Genomic DNA, 23,068 nt, shown 5'->3' with positions numbered 1-23,068 from the left:
ACCAAGATGTCGTTGAAGAGCTCCAAAGGACCACTTATCCGAAAGGGCGAAACCTGGAGTATACGTCGGGTGCAAAAGAATAATTCAGCCAAACGACATGAATTTTTGGCTGATCCCTCTAGCCACGGGTGATCTCGCATTGTCGCGCTGGAAGAGAACTTGAGTTTTTTCTCCTCGTTTCGATTTGACTGCCAAATTCAATTTCTCTAATTAGGAACTATACTAGGCGGCAATTATTGTGGTACTTTCATCCAAATGTTCCCTGTCACCATTTCTTTGAAAGACGACCAAACACATAACATACCATTTTTCACGTCAAATTTAGGTTTCGGGAAGCCCAGAGCTAGCTTTTCTTCGTCAATCAGCAGACTCTCCCGCATATTGATAGAGTGACTTACCCGCTTATCATTTACGGTAGTTAGATCATCCAGCCAACGGCACGTATCAAGAAATTATAGGAAAAACGTGCTCATGTCTACACGGCGATCCATTTCGCAGTCCTTCAAAACATGGGGTATGAATCAATCCAACTTTTGACTTCGCCAAGAAACTTCAACCCGTTCACAATACTTGGTTGACTAACGGACAATGTTTTTGACATTTTACAAGTGGTTTGAAATAGATCCGCCTTCACGACTTTAAGCAATTGATCGAAATCCAACACACTCGGCCGTTGACAACTTTCAAGCTGAGCTCCCCCGGGCGGAATGTTTAAAGTCAAACGCAAGTTGTAGACAATGACGGAACATGTCCTTTATATACATTCAAAATTTGTTCACTAATACCAGGCGTTTGAAGACCGAATAAAAATAAAAATATAATCATGCTGCGAATGTGCAGTCGGATAAGGTCCAAATGAATCGTCTTTTTTCCAACAGCAAGGGAGATAAAAATTTACAAATCCACGATCTAATAGACACTGAACATAGCTCTCCAACAAAAAAGAAAATTGGCCCGCTAATCCAGTCAGAGAACCAGAAACCGAGGCTCAAAAACAACGCTGACAACGCTGAAGAAAGAAACTTTCGGTTCAACCTAATACAGTAGCACTAAATTTAAGTTCTGCAGCTTTATTGGTACAAAAACAATTTCAATCACAAATTCAGGCTCTAATTTTTAAAAGAATGCTGAAAAATTCAATAAAGACAGAATATTTTGAATAGTTTTCAGGATTTTTAAAATTTCATTTTCCATGAAAAAAACCAGACATAGTATTTATTTGTCCGACATTGTAGAATTTCTTGAAGAATTTTCTGACATATTCACCTGCTTGTAACTCAACTCATTTTCGTTTTTTAACGTTTTTGAGTAAAAATGCATTTATGGATTTCTATTTTTCTAAAGTCCAAAAATATTCAAAAAGTACAAAACTGAAAAAAAAAACTCAACCTATGATTCGTAAAAGAACCATAAAATTGAAAAGTGCATTCATATATTTTTTCTCACACCGGAATTCAGAATAGCCATTATGCTCTTTGAATCACCTGCACTTTTCTCTCTTGCTTTTTCTTACAACAACAACGTCTTCAGATGTATACTTTACCTATAATAACTTCTACTGAAGTTGTGACACATAATTCTCGATTTATTTTTTGTGTGAATAGACACATTTGACTAGTATCATTGAATAGGCAATTCTGGTTGGCGGTGTTACGCTACTTATTCATATTCACAGCCTAAACCCATTTTTTCCTTTCGTCTGTTTTGGTTAACTTCGCATTGCGATTCAGAATAAAACTAAAAAACAAAGATTTCGCAGTAGTAGAATAGAAGCGCGAAATGTATGGCGAACACGTTTGTTTTGACACGCTTCAACCATTCATCCTACTAACTGATTTCTGAACAGATTGACATTGACCGATATATCCTAGAAAAGATGAGGCGTCGTCAGTCAGTGCGCATCCTTTTTGGTTTTTCCGCTCACACACACTAATGTTGATTTTATCAGGTATATATCTTAAGATTTTGGGGACGGCGGTAGGAGACCCTCCGGTGTAAAGAAGAGACAACGACGACGACTACGTCAATTACGAGTTGCGCATTCCCTTCTCATTCCCATTTTCTCTTTTCTTCATCACCGTTTTTCCACACCAGCACTTGTTTCTTTTTTGCGTTCGAATCCTTTTGTCATCCATCCGATCCGTCATCTTTTTAACTACTCTCTTCTGATTACAGGGTGTATTACATCGGACATTCAAAATGTCGGAGGACTATGTTATTGTCAAATTCGACTATCTAGCACAAGAGGATCAAGAGCTGACAATCAAAAAGAATGAACGGTTAAAATTACTGGATGATAGCAAAAATTGGTGGAAGGTGAGTATTTTTATTCAAAAAACCTCTGGAGGAAAGTTGAAAAAAAATGAAATAGAAAACTTTAAAAAAGAACACTTTAAGGAATGAAATGTTTGAGCGAAGATTTTATTCTAAATCAACAATGAATGTACTTAAACTCTATTTACTGTAACAAAAAATGAGGAATTTCGTTATAAACTTTTTGCTAGCGATATTTTCTGAACTATTAAAATCTTTTGGTTTGAGCTGATAGAAAAATTCAAATTTTGTAAAAACGTTATGAGAAGTTTTACTGCGACAGCCTCGAATAGAAGTGACTGTCAATTTCAACCGAGCCTACCATATTTGTTCTAATAGAAGCCCATCCTAACCATGAACTTTAAGCCCAATTTTCTCGATTCCTGTCAAAGATTTCCAAGAATTGTCAACTGATAAAATATCGGTGATCACGTGGTTAATAATTTATTGTTAACAAAGTTTTGGTATTTGTCACAGATACCGTGATAATTAAATTGAAATTTGACGATTAGAGTGGGTCGTTATTAGGGGAAGTATTGTATGTTGATTTCTGTAAAATGTTTCAGCGATACAAATGTTTTTGATATTCTGATTTGTGAGTTAATCTTGTCTTAAAATTTTCACATAAAAACTATCTCAAAATTCTTAGTTTAGTGTCACTTCTATAAAAGTTTTGCAGTATTCTAAATGTTCAATACTTAAGTTACTCTGAAATTGCGTTTTTCCAACTGCAGATTGAAAAATTGCTTTTTGACTGCAAGTATTTTTAACTTTGTTTTTTTCAAAAGGCTTCAATTAAAAAGTAGTAGATTTTCAAATTCATAGCCATAGAAAAATTATTATCTGCAAAATTTTTCTCAGAACTTGAAACAAAACACATTATTGTAGGATGATTCACCAAATTGTCATCATTCCAAAGAAGGTGGCAAAATATGACATACCTCAAAAAATGTGATGAAATACTTTGAGAAAACTCTAGAGCTTTCGGAAATGCTCATCTTCAGTTGTGAACTCTCACTTAGGCTTTTTAGCGACTTTCAAAATAAGAAATTTTTTGAAAAATTCGTTAAGTTAGCAAACCAAGATTTTTACATTTTCATAACCCCAAATTTTATTGTAGGTGGTCAACGACTCAAACACTATTGGTTTCGTGCCATCAAACTACGTGCGGAAAGAATCAATTGTGGACAAAGCGAAAGGAACAATTAAAGGTTTAGCGCGAGGTCGCAACCGATCTTCAGATCCGGAGCCGGTGAGTGTTTCATTTTGTTGCAACCGAATAAAAAACAGCTTTGCTTCCAAAAAAAAACAATCCGCATAAAACTGGCGCGTCCAACCTGGCCAACACTATAAACGACAATAATTTCGCACTCTCTCATAGTTCTTATAACTGTCAAAACCAGTCCTCACGTTGGAAGATGTCTATGTTTACACAACTTTTTTTTCCTCGAAAAAGAAATTGATTGAAAGCCGCTCGTTTAATTAAAAATGTTTTGAAGAGATGTCGCTGTTACAGTTTCACGTAACACATTCTTCGATAAAACTTTTTATTAGCGGTGCAAGGCAAAGTTTCTTATCAAACCTCGTGTACACTGGCATCGATCGTTTCAGCCTCCTTCAACTTTTTCCCTCACCTGAAGAAAGTGTGATGTCATCATTCCAATTTTTCATTTCCATCGATTGAAATTTTACAAAGAAAATTTAATTTGTGAGATTTTCTTTATTCTTATAAGTTTCCTTTCATAAAACCATCAAAAACCGTATCTTCTCATCTGTTACCGGTTTGCGCGTAAGGTGTGATGCATAGGTACTGTTATTGCACACAAACCGACGGACCACTCTTCCCCACACTGGTCGGCCCTCAGTTCATTATTATTTATTGATTCTACCTATGCTGTCCCGTTCTTCCGTTCTTTTCGCCATTTTGACAGGTTTGACTTTATTATTGCCTTCTCTCTTCATCTTTTTTTTTGCTCGCGGCGGTTTTTATTGCGTTAATAGTTTTCGTAAAGCGTGAACTATGAGGGAAACGTTGAACTTTTTCTATTCTTCAAGACGCAAACCGTCATAAATGACCGAAACCGTTAATATTTGTGTATGCGTCTTTATGCATGCAGGCGAGCGCTTGCGTAGTATCACTGTCGTTATCATGCAGCACCTACCTGAGGCGACATGGGCAAATGAGTCTCCGAGCAAAATGAAGAGAGATAGAAAAAGAAACGGTCTCGGTCTACAAAACGCGCGCGCGAAACTTCTACCCATTTTCTTTTCTCTCTCGATACGTTTTTGTCTCAATCGGAGAGTTTTTGGCTCTTCTGGAGCCTTCTCTTCACCTCATTCTCTACTACCAAATCGTGTTTCGATGTGTGTGGTTGCATGCACATTGCCTACAAGCTCAACGCTCACACTGTTTGCGTTTGGGACTGAAGGTAGCGGGTGCGAGAGCTGCTCCCGGCCCACGTACGCAAGAAGCGATAGTTCGGACAGAATTTCCGGCTTTTTTTTCAGACGTTTTTTTGGTCTGCAGACTTTTTCGATTTGAAAGGCGTAATTTGATCGAACTCGAAATTTTCTCATCCTTAGAATTTTAACGGTTTCTGCAGTAGGAATTCCGCTCTTTTGCAAAACACATGTTTGTGCTCATCGCTCTTTTTTCTCTGAAGCTCTACTGCGTAAGGCAAGAAATACGCATTTCTTGGGTGCTTCGTCTTCTTTATAGAGCTAATTCACTGTTTTTGAGTTTGCCACTCTTTCAAGAACGCAGAATTTTGCCTCAACGTCTTTTCGCGCTTATTCTATGTTTTTAATTTCCAGGAAGAACGAGTCAACGGTCTCGAACGTCTTGCCTTCAGCTTGAACAACAATTGTGCAATCAATCCATCGACAAATAAGGTGAAGTTTTCGGATACTTCATTTTGAATCTGGAATAAAATAACAATTTTGATCTGTAAAGTTACGCTAACAATATTACAAAAAATTTCCACGAAAAATTCAACTTATTTTTCTCCAGATCCCCATGATGAGTTCGAAAACGAAAGCAGTCGTCAAGTTCACCTACGAACCAAGACTCGAGGACGAGCTCGGTCTGACCAAAGGAGAATTCGTGTACGTTGTCGAGAAAAGCACCGATGGCTGGTGGAAAGGAGAAGCGCCAAACGGAGGAGTCGGATGGTTCCCATCAAACTATGTGGAAGAGGTCGAGGCATCTACAAATGGAAATCAGGGAAGCATCGAGAACAGAAAACCAGTAGGTGCAGCAATCCCACCACCAGCAGAACCATACCGTCCACCACAAGAAATCCATCAGGCGCCACGCGGACATATGGAGGTTAGAAATTAGCTGAAGCGTGTTTCAAAATTAAATATTTCAACTTCAGATCGTCGTTGCACTTTATGCATTTGATGCCTCGTCACACGAGGAGCTCTCATTCAGTAAGGGAGAACGACTGACAATTGTGGACCATCCAGAGCATGATCCAGATTGGTGGCTGGCACAGAACGCGCAAGGCTCAAGCGGACTTGTTCCCCGGAATTACATTGAGGTAGGTTTTTCCATTATTATCCTCAAATCTTTCGGAGATTGCTGAGGTTTCATTTAAACTTCTAGGTCCTATGCTTAGACTCAAATTCTAGGTGCCCATCCGCTAGTCTCACAGTCTTCTAAAAATTTTCATATAATTCCAGGTGATCGACGACTCGGCGGTGGAGAATGTGACCAACAACACTCCCCAATTCTCTGGAAGAGAGCGGTCAATGGAGCAGGAGCCGTGGTTCTTTGGAAGAATCTCGAGGGAGCGCGCCGAAGAACTTTTGCAGTATGCCCGCAGTGGTGAATTCCTCGTCAGAGACTCGGAGAGCCATGTAAGTAGCAAATTTGATTTTGGTGATGGGATTTGAAGGAAGAAGAGTAAAGATGTGTAGATGAAAAGGCGTTAGATGGAGTGGAATGGTAGATGATAGACTAGAAAACATGTGGTTATACGGTGGTACAAGAAATAAATTAAGTGTAAGACTATGTTCATGAGAATGATGTTATCATAACAATTTAACACCTCGAGGGTCTGATTTCTGTTTCATAAACTGCAAGTGGTTGTGGTTTTCTTTTTGCACCGGTTTAACTTCAGATTATGATTTTTCCATAGTTCTGGGGCTTCATTACCTGTTAGCCGTCACTGATGGCACGGTTTTTGTAATTCGTTCAAGCTTAGCTTTTGAATTGCAAGGAAAACAGTACTCGTTTAGGGTTTCATTATTTGAGTATTTTTCTTTTGAGTTGAAGGCTGATCCATACCCCCAAACTATAAAGTCTTTTATTATTTAAGCTAGAAGAGAGAAGTAAAAACGTCAATCCAATCTTCGTTTCATACAAATCTAGAAGTATTAATTATCTAACGTCTCATATTTCAGCCCGGCGACTTGTCTATCTCCGTGCGAGGAACCGAGCGCAACAAGCATTTCAAAGTGCAAACGATCGATGGCCAACTCAGAATTGGAAACCGGACGTTCCCAAACATGCACGCGCTCATCAGCCACTACACAACCAATCCATGCTTCTCGTCGGCAACTGAGAAGCTCTACTTGACGAGTCCACTTCCGAAGTAATCACCTCATTTGCTCATATTATCATCCATTCACACACCAGCCAAAATCTCTATGCAATCCACATCCACCGAGTATCCCATCTCTTTTTCCTGTCAAAAGTTTTTTCTAAAAATTCTTTCCGTCATTTCTATCACTAGCCCTGTGTTTAGATATGTTTTCTTTTTCAAAATTAATTTGCCATCCACCGTTATGAACAAATTGAACGGTTGATCACGGTTTCATGTCTTCCTTTGAGCAATTTTCTCTTTATTTCCCTCATCACAATGTCTTATTTTCCTCCCCCATTCACACTCATCTCCTTCTCAACTCAAATTCAAATCCTTTCTTTGCTCCACAGTTTGACAACACTACCGTTGTTGTTTTTTTCTCTCCCCAAATAATGTCCTGAATTCCAATTTGCCATATGTGATAACTGTAAATGAATTTTCAAGTGGGCAGCAAAGTGTTTCCTTTTTTGGGATTCTTATCGTAGCTCAAAAAACACCAAACGTCATTTTTCTACTGAAACAGACGAGTTAGAGCTGAAAATAAACCCCAGTGGAATTTGAAAAAAATTTGAAAAATGAAGAACGTAAAGAGACGACGTAGGTGACGAGAAAAGAGAAAAGTTTCGGAAAACGTTCTAAAAACTACCAAAGAATTAAAGACGGCGTGAACCTGAATGAGAAAATTTAAACTGACATCACCTAAATTTTTAATGTCCAAAATATCTCTAAAAACTCCAATAACGAAGAACATCAAAATGAATAGATTTCAAACATTTTTTCCAGCAAGTTTCAATTAACCAAATAGTGAATTTGACAATATGACATTGTTGTGCACAGAAACCGCGATATCTTGGAGCTGAAATTTTAACACTGACTGCAGACTACTTTATCTTCATGTTCCCGAAATATTCTGAAAAAGGATTTCTTCGAATTCCGAAATTTTCTGAAAATTTGTTTTCATCCGTCATTCTACATCCGTCTTTGAAAAATACGTCATTCCCTTTGCGTGATGATATTTTTCATACATTATTCAAACTCTCTCAATTCATTTACTCATCCGATGATGATGATATTTACTAAACGGGTCTTCCCGTATCATGAAACTAGAACTATGACATCATTTCAAAAAGAAGGATATATTGCATATGCAAATTTGCCCGATTATAATATCAGATAAGGATCAAAAATTGATCATGTACGGTTCTAAACCTGTTCCGATATCTCCACGTGGTTTGTGTTGTTGCAAAAACCTGGTGTTTAATGAATCGAATGTACTAGAGATGAGTTGGAAATGAACCACTGGGACAGTCTGAGAATGGTTGCTGGCCTTTGGGTTCCTAGATTTGGAAGAGAAAATCTGGTTTCTGGTTTTTTAAGACTTTAGTATAGTTTCATTGCCACTGCCTATCAGCTGGTTTGTTTCATCAAACTTCTGGTTGTTTTTGATGATTTTCGGAATCATTCCTTTAACTCTCTCTCTCTCTCTATTGGCTGTTCAAAATGTTTGCAGAGTAAAATATGTATTTTGAGTACGACAGTTTGGAGAATTGGAAAAACAGGAACGAGACATAATATGAAGGTTTGGGATGAGGTGATTGGTGGTGTTTTGGTGGAACGGTAATCAAAGGATTATACATTAACAGGCTCGTGGTAGATCGAGACCTGGAGTGTGCTACCCCCAGACCCGTGAGGTAATGTAGTGTAATTTTGGGTATATCCTAAAGTGGATAGGCATCACAAAGAGGAAATTCAATAGTAAAATAAGTCAAAAAAACATAGGATTGATCCTAGAACAGTGGGTAACAAAGCAAAAAAAATAAGAGATTTCCTCTTCTTCCAATGGGTAGTCTCTATTCACACTCGTATGATCAAAAATTTTCAGACAAAAACGTGGAGGTAATAGTGGAACGTCAAATAGGGGCAACGAAGTGTGGGTTTGTGACCTGAGACACTTTTTGGGAAGTTGGTCTGGTAGGGTATGCAAAATGGACAATTGATGGTATCAGGAGAAAAAGGATAACAATAGTTTGGGGGATGGGGGGGGGGGATGTCTCATTCATTTTGCCCTCTCAGGAGATCTGGGTAGGGTCAGTTTCAAAAGTAAATATGAAAAAAAGGAATATTAGGTGTGTTTGTAAACCAGAAGTTAAAAAAGAGTATACTGTTGGATTGGAGAAGCGATTTTCAGTGTTTGGGTTGGCAGAGATGCTGAAGGAGCAGTCTAACGGTCAAGAGCCATCAGGTAGCGGTAGTTCTCCTCTTCGGTACGCTCGACTGGCTTCGAGAAGAATCCACGGTGGAAAACTCCTCCGAACAAGTGAGCTCCCTGAAAATAATCTTTATAATTCAGGTTCGGAGTTCTATAAAGTGAGACTTTTGTATTCCACAAGGGAAGCTAAATCAGCGAAATTGTAACAGTACTCACTCTAGATCCTGGTGCCGGTGCTGGCGCGGTGGCTGGAGCAGTGGTAGCTGCTGGAGCCGATGCAGTGCTTGCAGACTGGGCAAGAGTCTGAGCAAAGTTATTCTGTTGCTGTGGCATCTGTTGAGTTGCGACGGACATTCCTTGTTGTTGCTTGTTGTCAAGAGTGGTCATAACCAATCCTCCCTGGTGTTGTGAGGCCGCCTGCGCAAATGGATGAAGGTTCGAGAAGCTCTGCTTGCGGCTGTTGTCGAACAAAGCGGCTTGCCAATCGAATTGCTGAAAATCATCACATTTGGATGGAAAATTCAGAATAAATGGAAACTGGAGATGTAAGATTTTGACTAGACCATTGAAGTCAATTTCAAAAGTATTTTACACGTACTTAGCCCGTTTCATTTCTAAGACGACCGACAAAATTTGGACACCTGCCGCGGCAGTCCCCTAGTGGGGCTGTCGGACAAGCTACTCAAACTGAAAGGTGTCATTGGGAGATGAGGAAAGTTCGCGAACCCTGGATGTCTTGCGAGTTGCTTCAACGACAGCGCCGTTCCAGTCGATGGCCGATGAGGACTTGCGAAGTGGTGGCTGATGAAGACTCTCCTGAGACAGCAGAGCTGCCGAGCTGAAAATATTGACATGTTTACATATAAAATTGACATTTCGGAAAAAAAATAACAGGAAGGAAGGAAGTTTTTTCTTTCGGAAGAAACTAATCTAGTCGCCGACGAAGAGTGAAAATATCAAATGGGATCATTTGCAGACGAAAGGTGGAAGTTGTGGGCGTGGCCTAATCTATCTGACACACAATGGTGGTTTTTTGGCTAGGTCAAAGTACAGATCAAATTAGAATGAATGAATACAAAGGCAAAGAAGGCACGATTGAGACAGGTGAAACATATTATCGTTTCACGTGAATATACAACCCCAATTTTTATCTATAGACAGGTCTACGTTATTATCTATATGCATCTGCGCATAATTTCTCCGATCAACGCGGCCATGACACGACGCATCTGCTCTTTAGTCTTCGTTTTCTCGGGATCTCATTTTTGGCCCTGACCGGATTGACATTTGGGTAGAGAAACTGTTTGTTTCACTCTGTTTCAAATTATGCTTGATAAGATCACACTATTGAAACGATGCAAAAAATTTAGTGGTGATGGTGATAAAAAGTTTTGGTTGGTTGGCGCGGGAAAAAAAATGAGTGAAAAAAGTGAAATAGAAACTGAAGAAGAACTTGAGATTGTCATCATACTGACAGAGTTTGACCTTTAACGATTGGTTCTACAGCATTTTTGAAAGTATAGAAGGCAAACTAGTAGTCTAAAAGAAGGAGAAGAGGAGAGCGTGTCGCGTCTGGCATGCACTACTCCGAAAATCGATTTTAGTTGCAATGTGAAGCGCGCATTCTTGGCATACTGCGAGACCTCCCACACGTCTTTTTTCTCCCCCTCCTTTTCGCCACTTCCCGGAAAAGCGTACGCTTTGGTTAGACTTGGATGTACTTGGGATACTTGGGATACGGAAAGACAACGAATATTACCTGCATGGGAAATGGAGTCCAGACTCGAGTTGATTTGTATCCACAAAGTTCATTTTGAGTTTTTTGAGTGGTGTGAATTGGAAAAGTGCTAGACGCGAATAATAAGTTAGCGGATTAAGACGAAGTGAGATGAATGCGATAAGAACTGTCGTTCGAAGACCGTTTTATAGCGACAAAAGACGCAGTTTTTTAGTTTTTAGGCGGAAAGAAGGAGGGATCGGTGGGTGGAGCTGCCCCGAGGCGCGAGAGAAGACAACGGCGATGGAAGGAGGGTCGAAACACTTTTCGGTACGAAATTTTCTGTCGCAGAGAAAACACAGACACAGAGTTAAAGGTTTTTTCATTGACACTGAGGGTTATCGGTTGGGGAAAACCCTCATTGACATCTGCGATCTCTCGTTTTATCATCATGTTTCGTGAGGTCCACGTGGGATGATTGGCGAAACGGCGGGAAGGAGCGAGAAAGACGAAAAACGAAAGATAATGGGGAGAAGAGACAAGAGAAAAAGATAGCTGCTGGTGGTGTGGTTTCTTTTCTTCGGACGAGGTCGATTTGTGTCCGAGTGTAGCCGACATGATGGGCTCATTTCTCCCGGGTCAAAGAGATATGAGGAAGTTGGAGTGTCATGCTCACGAAATACACTTTAGGAAAAAACGAAAAGAAACTGAAACTTCCTGCAGCTGTGCTAGAGAATGACATGTTTGAACAATGACGAAGGCTCGAAATTTGACACCAATCGGAAAGATTATTTGATCTACATCGAGCTAACTTTCTGTTTTGTGATACCTTATGCAATCTGGCTTCTAGCGCCATTTCATCCTAATCGACACTTAAACTTTGTGCTTCTTTTAAGTATGACATGTAATAAAATAGATAAAAAAGAGTCAGGAAAGGTAGATAAGAGTGGCAAAAGGCACTGAGAGTGCACCCAAAGTTTGGAAAGTTGAGTTGCTTTTATCGAGACAGTTTTTTCCCGCACTCCCAATTTTCTCCCCTCCTCTGCTAATAATGACACCACGTCATATGTACCCACACTTAGCCAATTTCTTAGACCGGATGGAGGAGTCACATGACACCCGTGTTCGTACACCTCCCACACAACACAGATACATACTATAAGCATTTTTGTGTTGGATTCAAATTGGGCGAAATGAAAAATAGAGAAAACCGAATGAATGACTGTATTCATTCGGTGGGTGGTAGCAACATTTCTATTTGCACAGAAGGAAGCCGGATTCGTCTAGCGTCGTATCAGGAATCAGAAACAATGTGTTCAGCGTACGGCCTCGGTGATGTCACCGTTCTCAGTGGGGACTACCGGACTAACTGGTTCCATTGTGACGACACTAATTCTTGACTTCAGAAAAAAGAGGGTACGGAGGAATTCGGTGAGAAAATGTGAAGGAATCTACCACAGAATAATAAGAGAATAATGGGAATCAGTGATGCTAATGGGTTACTTTATAGGGGCCGAACCTCTCTAATCAGTTCCAGAGTCGAGTCTCTTTTGGGTTCTACTAGATAAGGCTTATCATACGTGTATAATAGGGAATGGACCGAAAGTCATCATTATGTGCCAAAACTGAAAAACAAACGCAGGAAAATCTTTGTGAAATCTACATTAATAACAAATTTTGTTTTTCAGCTGTCCCTCTCATTCCAAAAACTCACGTATGCAAACAGAAGTCTAGGCACACCTACACGTGTTCTGTCAGTCTGTACCCAAGAATACAAGAAGAATCAGAAGACGAGAAATGTGGGTGTTCTGGAAGCTAGTTCCCTATGTGTTATGAAAAAAGAGGTATTTCAACATTCGTGACGATGACTAGTTTTTTCTCCGGCTTTTCTCTTTTTTTTTGTAAGGCGGTACATGGGGAGGAAAGACCCCCACGTGGAGACATATGATTCGTGTTAGGCCCTGGTCTGTCTGTCAATGAAAAACTCTATCGTTCGTTGATTTGTTGAAATTTGGCCGTAAATGCAACACATCAACAGATGAGAAGATCAAAACAACAATTAACTGACTTTCACTTTTCAGAATTGACTACGTAGCGCCACATTGGCTCTTAACCTGATAAGAAGAGTCGGTATTTTGTCGGAAAAAAAGAATTTTGGAAATTTCATTTTGTTTTTCCTGGAGACACTTATCACTTTACCATTACGATGCACAAAATTTAGAATCGGATTTTCGGAAGATTATAGGTAACTCAAAAAAAAATTGAGACAAAAAAAAGAAGAAAAAGAAGATTCGAGTTCAAAAGATTAAGAGCACAATTTTTTTCGGCGGGTGGTAGGTAAAAAGCATAACAGTTGGCTCTTTGATAACAGTTGTTAAGTAGGGGAAAAAGTTTTTCAATAGCACCCAGAAAAAAACTCAATTACATCAGACACACTCACGAAAACATGGCCTGACGTGTCATGATGCAATTCTTGGAGGAACAAAAATAAGAATAGTCAAGTGAGAGAGAACGTACTGGGTGCGCTTCTGCTCCTGCTCCTCGTGATACAACCAAATAAGGAACGGAACGGCGGCCGCGTTTTTTTCTCCGGGGAGTCTAGTCCGAAGATAGACTATCTCGGATGTGTTTGAAGTGAAAAAATGAAGGAAAAAGCGCGCAGTATTTGCTAAGAAAGATGTCATTTCTTCCTATTTTAAAAAAGAAAAAGAACTATTGCATTGCGAAAGAGCTCTGGATGCTCTTTTCTTCGCCCTGGTGTTTATGTTTATTTGAACAAATCGGAAAAAAGCCCCTCCTTAATATCCGAACTCCCTTGTGTGTCTTCCTACAAGCTAGTCACAGTGTATCCTGAGTGTATGCTGAACCCAATACTGGACCCACGTGGTGTCATTTCTCTGTCTTCTCTGACAGACTATAACTACCGGGGGTACCTCCCAGCTGGTTCGGGCTGCGTGCGTGCAAATGGAAACATCGCGTGACATTTTGTAGTTGTGACGAAACATCCGGGGCGCAGACTTTCCCCACGTGGCACTGATTTCGTCGTCATATGTTCTAACAAAGATTAGGTGAAAGAATAAGGTGTGAAACATTTTTTTAAAAACCTTATGTGTTGATAATCTAGGAGAAAAAATGGTTTTTGACCAAATCAAACGAAAATTTTGAATTTTGAATGAAATTTCAGAAAACCAGAACTCAAAACAGTGGAACTTCCACAAAAGATCTATTGTTTCCAATAATTTTCATTTTCCTTTTTCTCAACTTCTATACTAACTGATCACTAGGCGAACAAGCGATCAAAGAGAAGCGTGCCCAATTTCCAATTGGTCTCTTATTTTTCTCACTCGCTTATCTCAGCATCATTGTTCAGGAAAACCAATAAACAACATGTTTCGTCGACACCCGTCGACTGCAAGGAAGATGATAAAATTACCTTGTTGACTTCTTCCTAGATGTTTCTTTCACATTCACAACTTCCTGCGCCGAAGGAAATTGTTAAGGCAGAAAATGGATTGGACATTCAAAATTTATTGTCTGCGCGATATTTGGGAATCAGCATCAGACTTCGGTTTCTCTTTTCTCAAGACGGAAATAGTGGGAAAACGAGATCGTTTTATGAGTGGACTGTGTGGTGCACCTAGGTCGTCTCGGTACATCATGAGACTTCTAGTAGACACGATAAAAGATGTACTATGAGTTTGGGGTAGGAGAATAGTACAATGACACAGTACCGATCAACCAGATACTCCGAATTGGTCGTGTCAGCTGGCGTTTCAGCTTTCGGCCATTTTGACTATTTTCAGGAGTCTGGAGCTCGGCTTTCAAGTTTCTTATCATTTAAAAAATCAAAAAGTTTTGTGAATGCAAACGGAGGAATTCGGTGAGAAAATCTAAATCAGTTTCACACCCTCCAATTTTTTCAAAGTGATGAGAAACTAGAAAGTCGAGCTCCAGAGTATTGAAAATGTTCAAAATGACCGGAAATCTACGGAAAATACGTTTTTGTATATCTTATTGAACTGTACTGTATGTTGATGGAAAGCAAGTCAGAAATTGAAAAGATTCCGATTAAAAATATAGGTGAGAAAAACAAGATCGTTAAGAAAGAGAAAAACACGGAGCACATGGAGCACACAAATGATCAAATGAAAGACTTTAAAACTGTTTCCAACTTGGCGATAACTAAAACCAACAAGACTAAACATGCAATCCGTTCGTTTTTCGAAACAAAAAACAACATCAAAACATTGGCTTTCTGGAAGTAAAAACCGGGAAGCTCGGCTCTAACATGAGGAAAAACAAGCCGTCGTCAGCAGCAATTTAGGCCAAACATCAGTTCCAGCACACCCCGTCTCGAATCTCACTTTGTTTACCGCCACCGGTATACTTCATTGTTCTATGTGTTTGGTCCGGTGCTGCCGTTTTTGCATTCCTACTCCTCCCTAACCCCATCAATCTGCATTCCAATGCAGAATATGATCTTGTTCTGCATGGTCTTTCGAACATATGACACAAGATCCATTACCCAGTTGAGAGTGATTTTGATGCAATTTCGTCGACACGCGAGGACATATCAGGAGAGAATTGAGAGGGGTTCTCCCCATAATTTCCGTTGTCGTCGCCGTTTGATTTTTTGTTGTTTTTCACAAGTTTTTGTGTTGCAGATTGATAAGAAGATAAGAGGAGAGAGGGGTGAGCTGGGCGAAAAATGCGAAAAAAGATCAAACACAATATGGCGGTATACTGTAACTTTTGACAGAACAAAAATCACAGAGACGCCGAACGAAGGGAACGGGTGGAATCAGCTGTCCGAGCTGGAAAGGAACGTGCGTCAGTGGAGTAATTTTTCAGGGGAGGCAAAAAAAAACGAGAGGAAACAAAAAAAAGCACGGAGGAAAATGGCAAAGCTACGCGGTCAGCGAAATGAGCAAGCAAAGGAGCAAGTTCAAACCGCCAAACCTCTTGACCTCGCTACGGAAATCTAAGCTCGAGAGGGACTTAGTTGCAGAAGTTTGTTGCAGGGGATGTTTTTGAAGTTTGGTCCGCTATTGCTTGTCTAAACAAGGATCTAGGAAAATTAGCTGAAAATGAAAATTGGATATGGAGGTTTCTGATTTTTTTCCAGTGGAATATTAAGTAGAGAACCTTTGAAATTGATAGATCAGTTTGTTATGATCGGAAGAAGGTTAGTTTTTCAAACAATTATTTTTGAAATAATTGACTTTTTGAAGAAATTTGAATCATGACTTTATTTGGACATTCTCCAAACGTTTGTTATTTCTTAATTTCCAGCAGAAAATTAATTTCCAATTTTTTTTCTTCCAAAATTTACACAACTATCATTTCGTCATTTCCAGAATTATCACCCAAAAAACCATTCTCAAAAAAATTTTAGTCAAAAATAATTGTTTCTAAACTATGCAGAAAATTTGAAATTTGATTGTGTCCATTTCTTCAATTGTTGTCAAAATTAATGGAGCACCACAATCTAGAAGTTTTCAAAACAATTGTGTGACCAAAGTGTGACAGATGTTGATAGAAACACCAAATATCAATCAGTACGAAACAGACCCTGATCTTTGATCTACTGAACTATTCCAGAAGACAATACATACCCATCTCAACCTTAAACACTGATGAACACTACTGTATATTAACAACTTCCGGTGTTTCTCTTAATATTGTCAGCGACAAACATTCGCTATCATTGTATTCGTCTTCCTCATCCTCCACCAACGTCTTCTTCTTTTTTTTCTTCCTCCACGCGGTCTACGATGTTGATTGCAAAGAAAAGGGGTTTCCTGGACAAATCAAACGTCTTCTTCTTTTCACTAATGACCGATCGCACGTCGTCATTGGTTCGAAGAATCAGACCGACGGCGCCGGGTGTGGAGGAGCGGAAGATGATCTTTTTCGAAAATAGAGGAAATTCCTTCTAGAGAGAAGTTTTTGGGCGATTTATCCTTATCACACTTTACTGCATTAGAGGAAAGAAGGGGAAAAGGGCAATTGATAAAAAGTGACCGACGCGGAAAGACTACAAACTGCAAGAATTGACTTCCTGAACTGAAAAAAGGGTTTTTATAGAAATTGAGACGATTGATAATGAGCAATGGATTAGTTGAATAGGATAATCTTTTGCCGGAAAACATGGATAATGGTAACTGATTAGGATTGGTGATTCAACAGAAAACCAAATCCTTCCGGGTCGAAAATTGTGAAAAGAGAGTACTGATGAGTAACTCGAAACATAAGGGATCGAAAGATCATTCGACTTCAAACTAATCTACCGTAAAACCTGTATCAGAAGGGTCCTTTAAATTGAAAATCCCCTCTGATAAAAGAAACCTCTGAGAAGTGCTTGCCTCTTCTATCTTTGTTGTTTGAAATTGAAAATTTCCATACGTTTTTAGTAAAAAATGAGAATAGAAAGGCCCCTGTAATTGAAAGCCACCTCTAATAAAAGGGCCTTCCGGAGGTACCTTGAAATAATAGAAAGGCCGACCCTTCTAATATTGGTTTTGCGGTATTCGCATTCTAATGGGACATATGGTCCTTATCTACTACCGTAACCCCCATGCAGCCTTGGAGCTTTTATAAAAATTTTCACTTTCTTAACTTAACTAAGAACATAAACGCAATAAAAATGCAAAATTAAAATTTGAATTTGAAAATTGGCGGCAACACGTGTTTTTCGTCATCTTTTGTTTCAATTGTTCACTTCATAATGACCAATAAATTTGAATTAGTCTGGAAACGTCGTATCAAAAACCATACTTGTGGAAAAGATGGCCTGACCGCTTTTTGAAAATTTTGAAATTTTAGAGCGAATTATCATTTTTCAGGATGGTTTTTCTTCTTAGTGAATGAAAATCCACATTAGAGGCCGATACTGTCGACAAAAACTGTTTTGAAGTCGTAATTAGAAAAAAGTTTCATCCTTGGCTTAATGAAGTTTGATTTTTTTTGCTAAAAATTCAAGTAAACTGACTTTTTCGGGTGGTTGTATGCATTTGGATTAATATTTGTGCCATTATAAATATTTTGGCACATTAGAAAAATAAAATTTCCGAAAAGTTGTCCTAGGCGGGCCGAGCGGGCCGGGCCAAAAACTTTGAGGCAAGCGGGCCGGCCCGGCCCGGCCCGGCCTTCCACATGAATGTCAAAAACCGGCACATTTCAGAAATCAGTTGATGCGAGCACATTGAAAAGTGCAAAAAGTGAGCTTTTGGGAAACATGTCGAAATTTCGAAATGCAACCCGAGCCGGCGGGAAAAAAAAGAATAATGAAAAAATTGTAGAGTATCTGAATGCACCCAATTTAGTCATCCTTTTCAATAAAGTGCGAGAGCGTAGTTTCCCCCGCCTTCTCTCAAAAAAAAAAGCATTGTTTGAACTCAGTTTTGTTGCAATGTCTGCGCACTATAACTATTTCCTAATCTAGGATGGCTGCGTCACACTCACAAACTTCCGATAAACACATTCAGTGGGGTTTGAGGAACTAGGGGTCTCATATATTTGATAAATGAAGAGACTAACCTGACATTCTTGTCCTGGAACTCGTTCTCGCGACGGAGCGCCTGCAAAGTACGAGATTTGTTTGTTTTTTTATTTCATTTTCTCAGTCTGTTCTTCGAATTTAAACTCTCGATCTTCAGTCGCAATTTGATTGTGACTGAAAATTCAAAAAGATTGAGTTCTGTCTGGAGAACGCAAACACCCGGAACTTTCGCTTTAAAAGGTGTCAACAAGAACGACAAAAACGAATGTCATTAAGTATTTCGTAATTTCTTTTCAGTCATATGATTTATGTATTTCTAGAACAATGACTTCAAAAAAACTCTCAACTTACCTGAAGATTTGGCTGAGAAGACATTGGTGTCTTGAGTCCTTCATGCACGTGCTGCAAGTTGGACATAATCTTGTTGAGTGATGGGTGTGCTGAAAAATGAAATTTTGGGTCTAAAATGGAGCGCTTTATCGAGATTTACATCCAGAATAATCTTGATGTTTCGAAAAGTGATTGGCCATCAAAAACTTGTGAAGTTTCGGATCCATTTTTCAATGTTTTTTTCAGCGATATTCTTCTCAAATTTTACCAAAATTAGCGCACAGAATTTCAGCAGAAAAAAAAGTTCGTAGGAAGACGAAAATCGAGATTAGAGATTCAGATTGATTTAATAGAAATCGGATCGAAATGAAAAAAATCGAAATTCGATCTCTATTGTGAGTTGTATGTTGTTGTTGAAAATCGGTAGGGGACAGAGTGAAAAAGAGCCTCGAGGTTCTGTTTTGACACAAAATAAGGGGCGGAGAGAGAGGGTGGAGAGAACAAAAAAACACAAGGCGGGCCTTGTGCACCACTCTGGGACAATAACAAAAAACTATGGAAAGTGCGCGAGAGGTCATCAACAACTACTATGATGGCAAAAAAAGACATGAGAAAAAAGAAAAGTACCTTCATCCTGGCTGACGAGAAGATGTGGAATGTCCAGATGTGGGTCGCTTTTGCTCATTGTGCGGAGGGACACTTTCTGAATATTTTATTGTTTGAGTCTTTGAGAAAAAGAAAGAGAGGAAAATATATATATGATGTGTGATTCCTGAAAACAAAGAAGAAAGGTACAGAATTACAGATGTTGTGTGTATGGTGGGAAAAAAAACATAATGACGATTAATTGTAGTCAGAAAAACGGTTGCAAAAAGAGAAACTACTAATGTGACTGCTGAGCAAATTTTCCGGAGAAAATAAACATTTGCACGCTTTTCAATTCGCGAAGCTCTTCTTGTTGATGTGAACTTTGAAACTCCCACACATATTAGTCGGATAGAAAAGAGAATCCGAAAAAAGTGCATTTTTAGAGATTACGAGAATTGAGATGTTTTCGAGACATATGGAAAGTTCAGAAGATTTGAAGATTATTCCGTCTTATCTGAGTTTCTATCAAGCAGAATATACTTTGATAAGAGAGATGCAGAGAAAAAGAAAACATCTGCTTAGATAAACATCTGAATATCTAGAGCAGAGGCTGTAAATCATAATTGAGTCTCGCCTAGCGAGATGAGAATCGAATTTCAATCAACTTATGAAGTAATGGTTGATTTGAAATATGACAATATACCGTTTTTGATACCGTTTTTCCTCTGATAGAAGCCCGCTCGAACAAACAAATTGGAGATCAATAATCTCGATTTCTATGAAAGATATAAATGGCCAACCGATGAATTACCTATGATAATAGCACCAATATTTTATCAGTTGACAAATATTTGATATCTTTCAAAGAAATTGAGATAATTGAGCTCAAAGTTGACGGCTCGGGTGTGTTCCTGATAGAGGAAATACGGTATATTATCATTGTCTGAGAAGAAAAGTTGAGAATGGATATTTCATTAAAATTTTTTGAAAGGCGCAAGTTCGAACTACTGTATTCCTTGAGACTATTTTAGTTGTTTTTAATTGTCTGTATATTTCGACAAATTTCGTCAGTTTTCCTATGATTTACATCATTTTTGTAAATTATTCTCAATTCATATTTCAAAAAACGATGAAAAGTGTCAAAAAATTGAAAAAAATACATAGAAAAAAACGCAAAATATGCTCAAAGTATACGGTAGTTTTGCTCTTACGAATTAACACAATTTAACGTGATATCCTCTCCAATCCTGTTACCTTCAGTTTTCTCAGGCAACGATATACTTTTTTTAAATGGCTCAAAACCAAGAAAAAAATTGAAAGAAAAGGAACATCCAAAAGAGTATAATTTTGTGGTAACCGAGCATCAAAGAACCTTAATACGAAGTTTGAAAACTGGTAAATGCTACCTCACGCATTTGAAATTGGAAATTTGAACCGTATAATGTTTCCTCAACTAAAAATGTGTTCGTTCACCTACCTTGTCCTTAGAAATTATTCAAACAACCACATGTAGCACCAACAAAAAGAAATGGTCACATTTTCGTTTTTCTCAGGGGTTTTTATTCTGTTCTGTTCCAAGAAACTGATAGAGGACAAAATGTATGTTTTATAGTCACATTGCGGGCTGGAAATATAAAAACGAACAAAAGAGAAAACGGCCGAAAACACATTCGGCATTGGAAGAAGCCAAACATGAATGTAGTCTTTGAAAAGGAATCAAAAGCATACCGGAGGTTGAATCAGATTATCCGCCGGATGTTCATGATGATCGCCCTGCTGATGATGGTCGTGTTGGTGGAAGAATCCGTCGTGTAGGATTGAGTTCATGGTGATGAGAAGACGAAGTTGAGAAAAGTTGAGAAATCTGAAAAGTTTAACTAGTTTACAAAGCTGAATTAAACTAAAAAAACTTGAAATTTCTAGAAAAATTGCAAGACTGAATCACCCGGCACGAACAAACAGATGTTTCGAAGAAGGACATCCGGGTGGGTACTAGTACGAAAAACAAATGTTGAACACTGTCTGGCAAAACAAGAAAAGGACAAACAAAATTTTTACCGAAATTGAAAGCTGTCTGCCATCTGGTGGACAATACGAATCATAAGATTTTTCGGTAGAACTGGAAACAACAACGATTTCTACAAAAGAGGCAAGAAAAGGATTCCTATTTGAAACTTTTTGGGAAGTTGAAATTGTTTAATTATGTTTATTCAGCCTAACTTCTCAGTAAGTTCTATCCCAAAAAAATGTAGAAAAATGAGCAGAGAACTCTTCAAGACAAACTGGTGGCCGAAAACAAAGAAAAGGGAAATGGGTATCTCATCTATTTTTGTGGTCCTGATGATGGGGTAGGACAGAAAACAAAGCGAATGTCAAAATAAAAGTCAGTAAAGAATCGAGAAAAACAAGAAATATATAAGAGTTGATTGGAAAAATAGATCGTGAAATAGGAATACAAAACATGGGAAAATTAGTTTTTGATTCGAACAGGAAATTTTAAAACTTTGTGAACCCATATTTCGATGACAATTTCAGAATTGACAATAGGTTATCTATCATTTCTCAAAGTTTTCAAATTCGCTTGCCAGTTTCAGCCGAGTTATAGCTGTTTCAGTAGCTGTTTCAGAATCCTGTTTTCACTGCAAAAGCTCAACTTCCAAAGACGATTTTCTCAACTTCTCGAACATTTTTGAACATGAAATTTGCTGTACTAAGAATAAAATAGAGTTTAATATTTCATACACTTCCTCAAAATTTTTGTTTTCTTAAATTATGAATTCTTATGAACTCCCAAAGCTGAAAAAATTCTAAAAACAAATGAAAAATGCACTAAAATGTCTAACATTTCACTGAATTCTAATTATAACACAACACACTCATGTTCTGAAAATCAGAGAAATTTGGAAATAGTCTTCGAAAATCGCTTTGTTTGCACTGAAACTCGTATAAGCTGAAACTGGAGACTGGATTTTAAAATTTTTCAAAGTTTTCTGGATAGGGTTATTTTTTACATATTCTGAAAATTTAGTAAAAATTTTGGTTCACTTGGAAACGGTTCTCTTGGAATAGATATAAATGTTTTGAGTGATGTAACTTTAAATGGGTAAATTTAGAATAATGAAAATTTAAGATAAATACAGATCTTCAAAAAAAACCTGCTGGCCTGAATATTTTGGAAAAAATTTAAAACCTTATTTTTGAGACTTTAGGATTAGTATTGGTCAGTAAGACATCAAAAAGTGGTTTTTGAGGTATGTGTTAAACTTAGAAAGGAAACTGAAAAAAAAATCCGTGAAACCGAAAACAGTTCTTAAAAATTGTTGTCTATTGAAGTCCGTCCTTTTTCTACCACCTTCACCTTATATTGCCAATAATCGGAATCTTATGATCCAAAAAAACGAAACATCTGAAAACATAAACAGTGATCAGAATGTTTCATTTAAAAAATGAAATCATCTGAATTTGTCGAATAGGTTCTTCTGGAAACTTCCATTCAGAGTCTTCATCAGACATCAACAAAACTCTCAGGTATCACCTCAAAAGAAAAAATTCAATTCGTGATGAACGAAAAAATAAATATGAATAAAAAGTAATTTTGTCTATTTTTCTGTCTTATCTTCGACTAGTGTTGTGTCTCGGTCAAAAAGCCGATAGAAAAGAAACAACTGACAAGGAGAGACGTGTTTTTAAAATTTGGTGGTTTGAACTTTGAAGGGAATTAGTTCAACGGATCGGGCAAAGTTTGAAATGGTACAAAGTCTTTTTTTCAAAATTTCAAATGTAACTGTACTATTTTTCCTTTTATACGTATCAAAACGTCA

At 38.2% G+C, this 23,068-nt stretch overlaps 2 protein-coding genes across 2 annotated transcripts; one reads left to right on the top strand and one right to left on the bottom strand.

Moving 5' to 3' along the window:
* Window positions 1-2,199: 2,199 nt before the first annotated feature.
* Cbr-nck-1 lies at window positions 2,200-6,915 on the top strand (the record flags this gene model as incomplete). The annotated part of the gene is made up of 7 exons (XM_002644428.1): window positions 2,200-2,316; window positions 3,434-3,565; window positions 5,128-5,205; window positions 5,324-5,641; window positions 5,691-5,855; window positions 5,998-6,174; window positions 6,721-6,915. The coding sequence occupies 7 exons, from the start codon at window positions 2,200-2,202 to the stop codon at window positions 6,913-6,915; spliced, it is 1,182 nt and encodes a 393-aa protein (XP_002644474.1).
* A 2,208-nt stretch (window positions 6,916-9,123) lies between these two features.
* On the bottom strand, window positions 9,124-21,074 carry CBG14352 (the record flags this gene model as incomplete). The annotated part of the gene is made up of 7 exons (XM_045239548.1): window positions 9,124-9,228; window positions 9,328-9,603; window positions 9,838-9,949; window positions 18,368-18,408; window positions 18,681-18,769; window positions 19,287-19,362; window positions 20,976-21,074. 7 exons carry the CDS (start codon window positions 21,072-21,074, stop codon window positions 9,124-9,126), a joined length of 798 nt encoding a protein of 265 aa, XP_045095399.1.
* Between the last annotated feature and the right edge of the window lie 1,994 nt (window positions 21,075-23,068).

Source organism: Caenorhabditis briggsae, assembly GCF_000004555.2.
Source record: "Caenorhabditis briggsae complete genome, chrX, whole genome shotgun sequence".
Classification (NCBI taxonomy): Eukaryota; Metazoa; Nematoda; class Chromadorea; order Rhabditida; family Rhabditidae; genus Caenorhabditis; species Caenorhabditis briggsae.
Note: the sequence above shows the minus strand (reverse complement) of the source record. Positions and strands in the feature narration are given on the sequence as shown.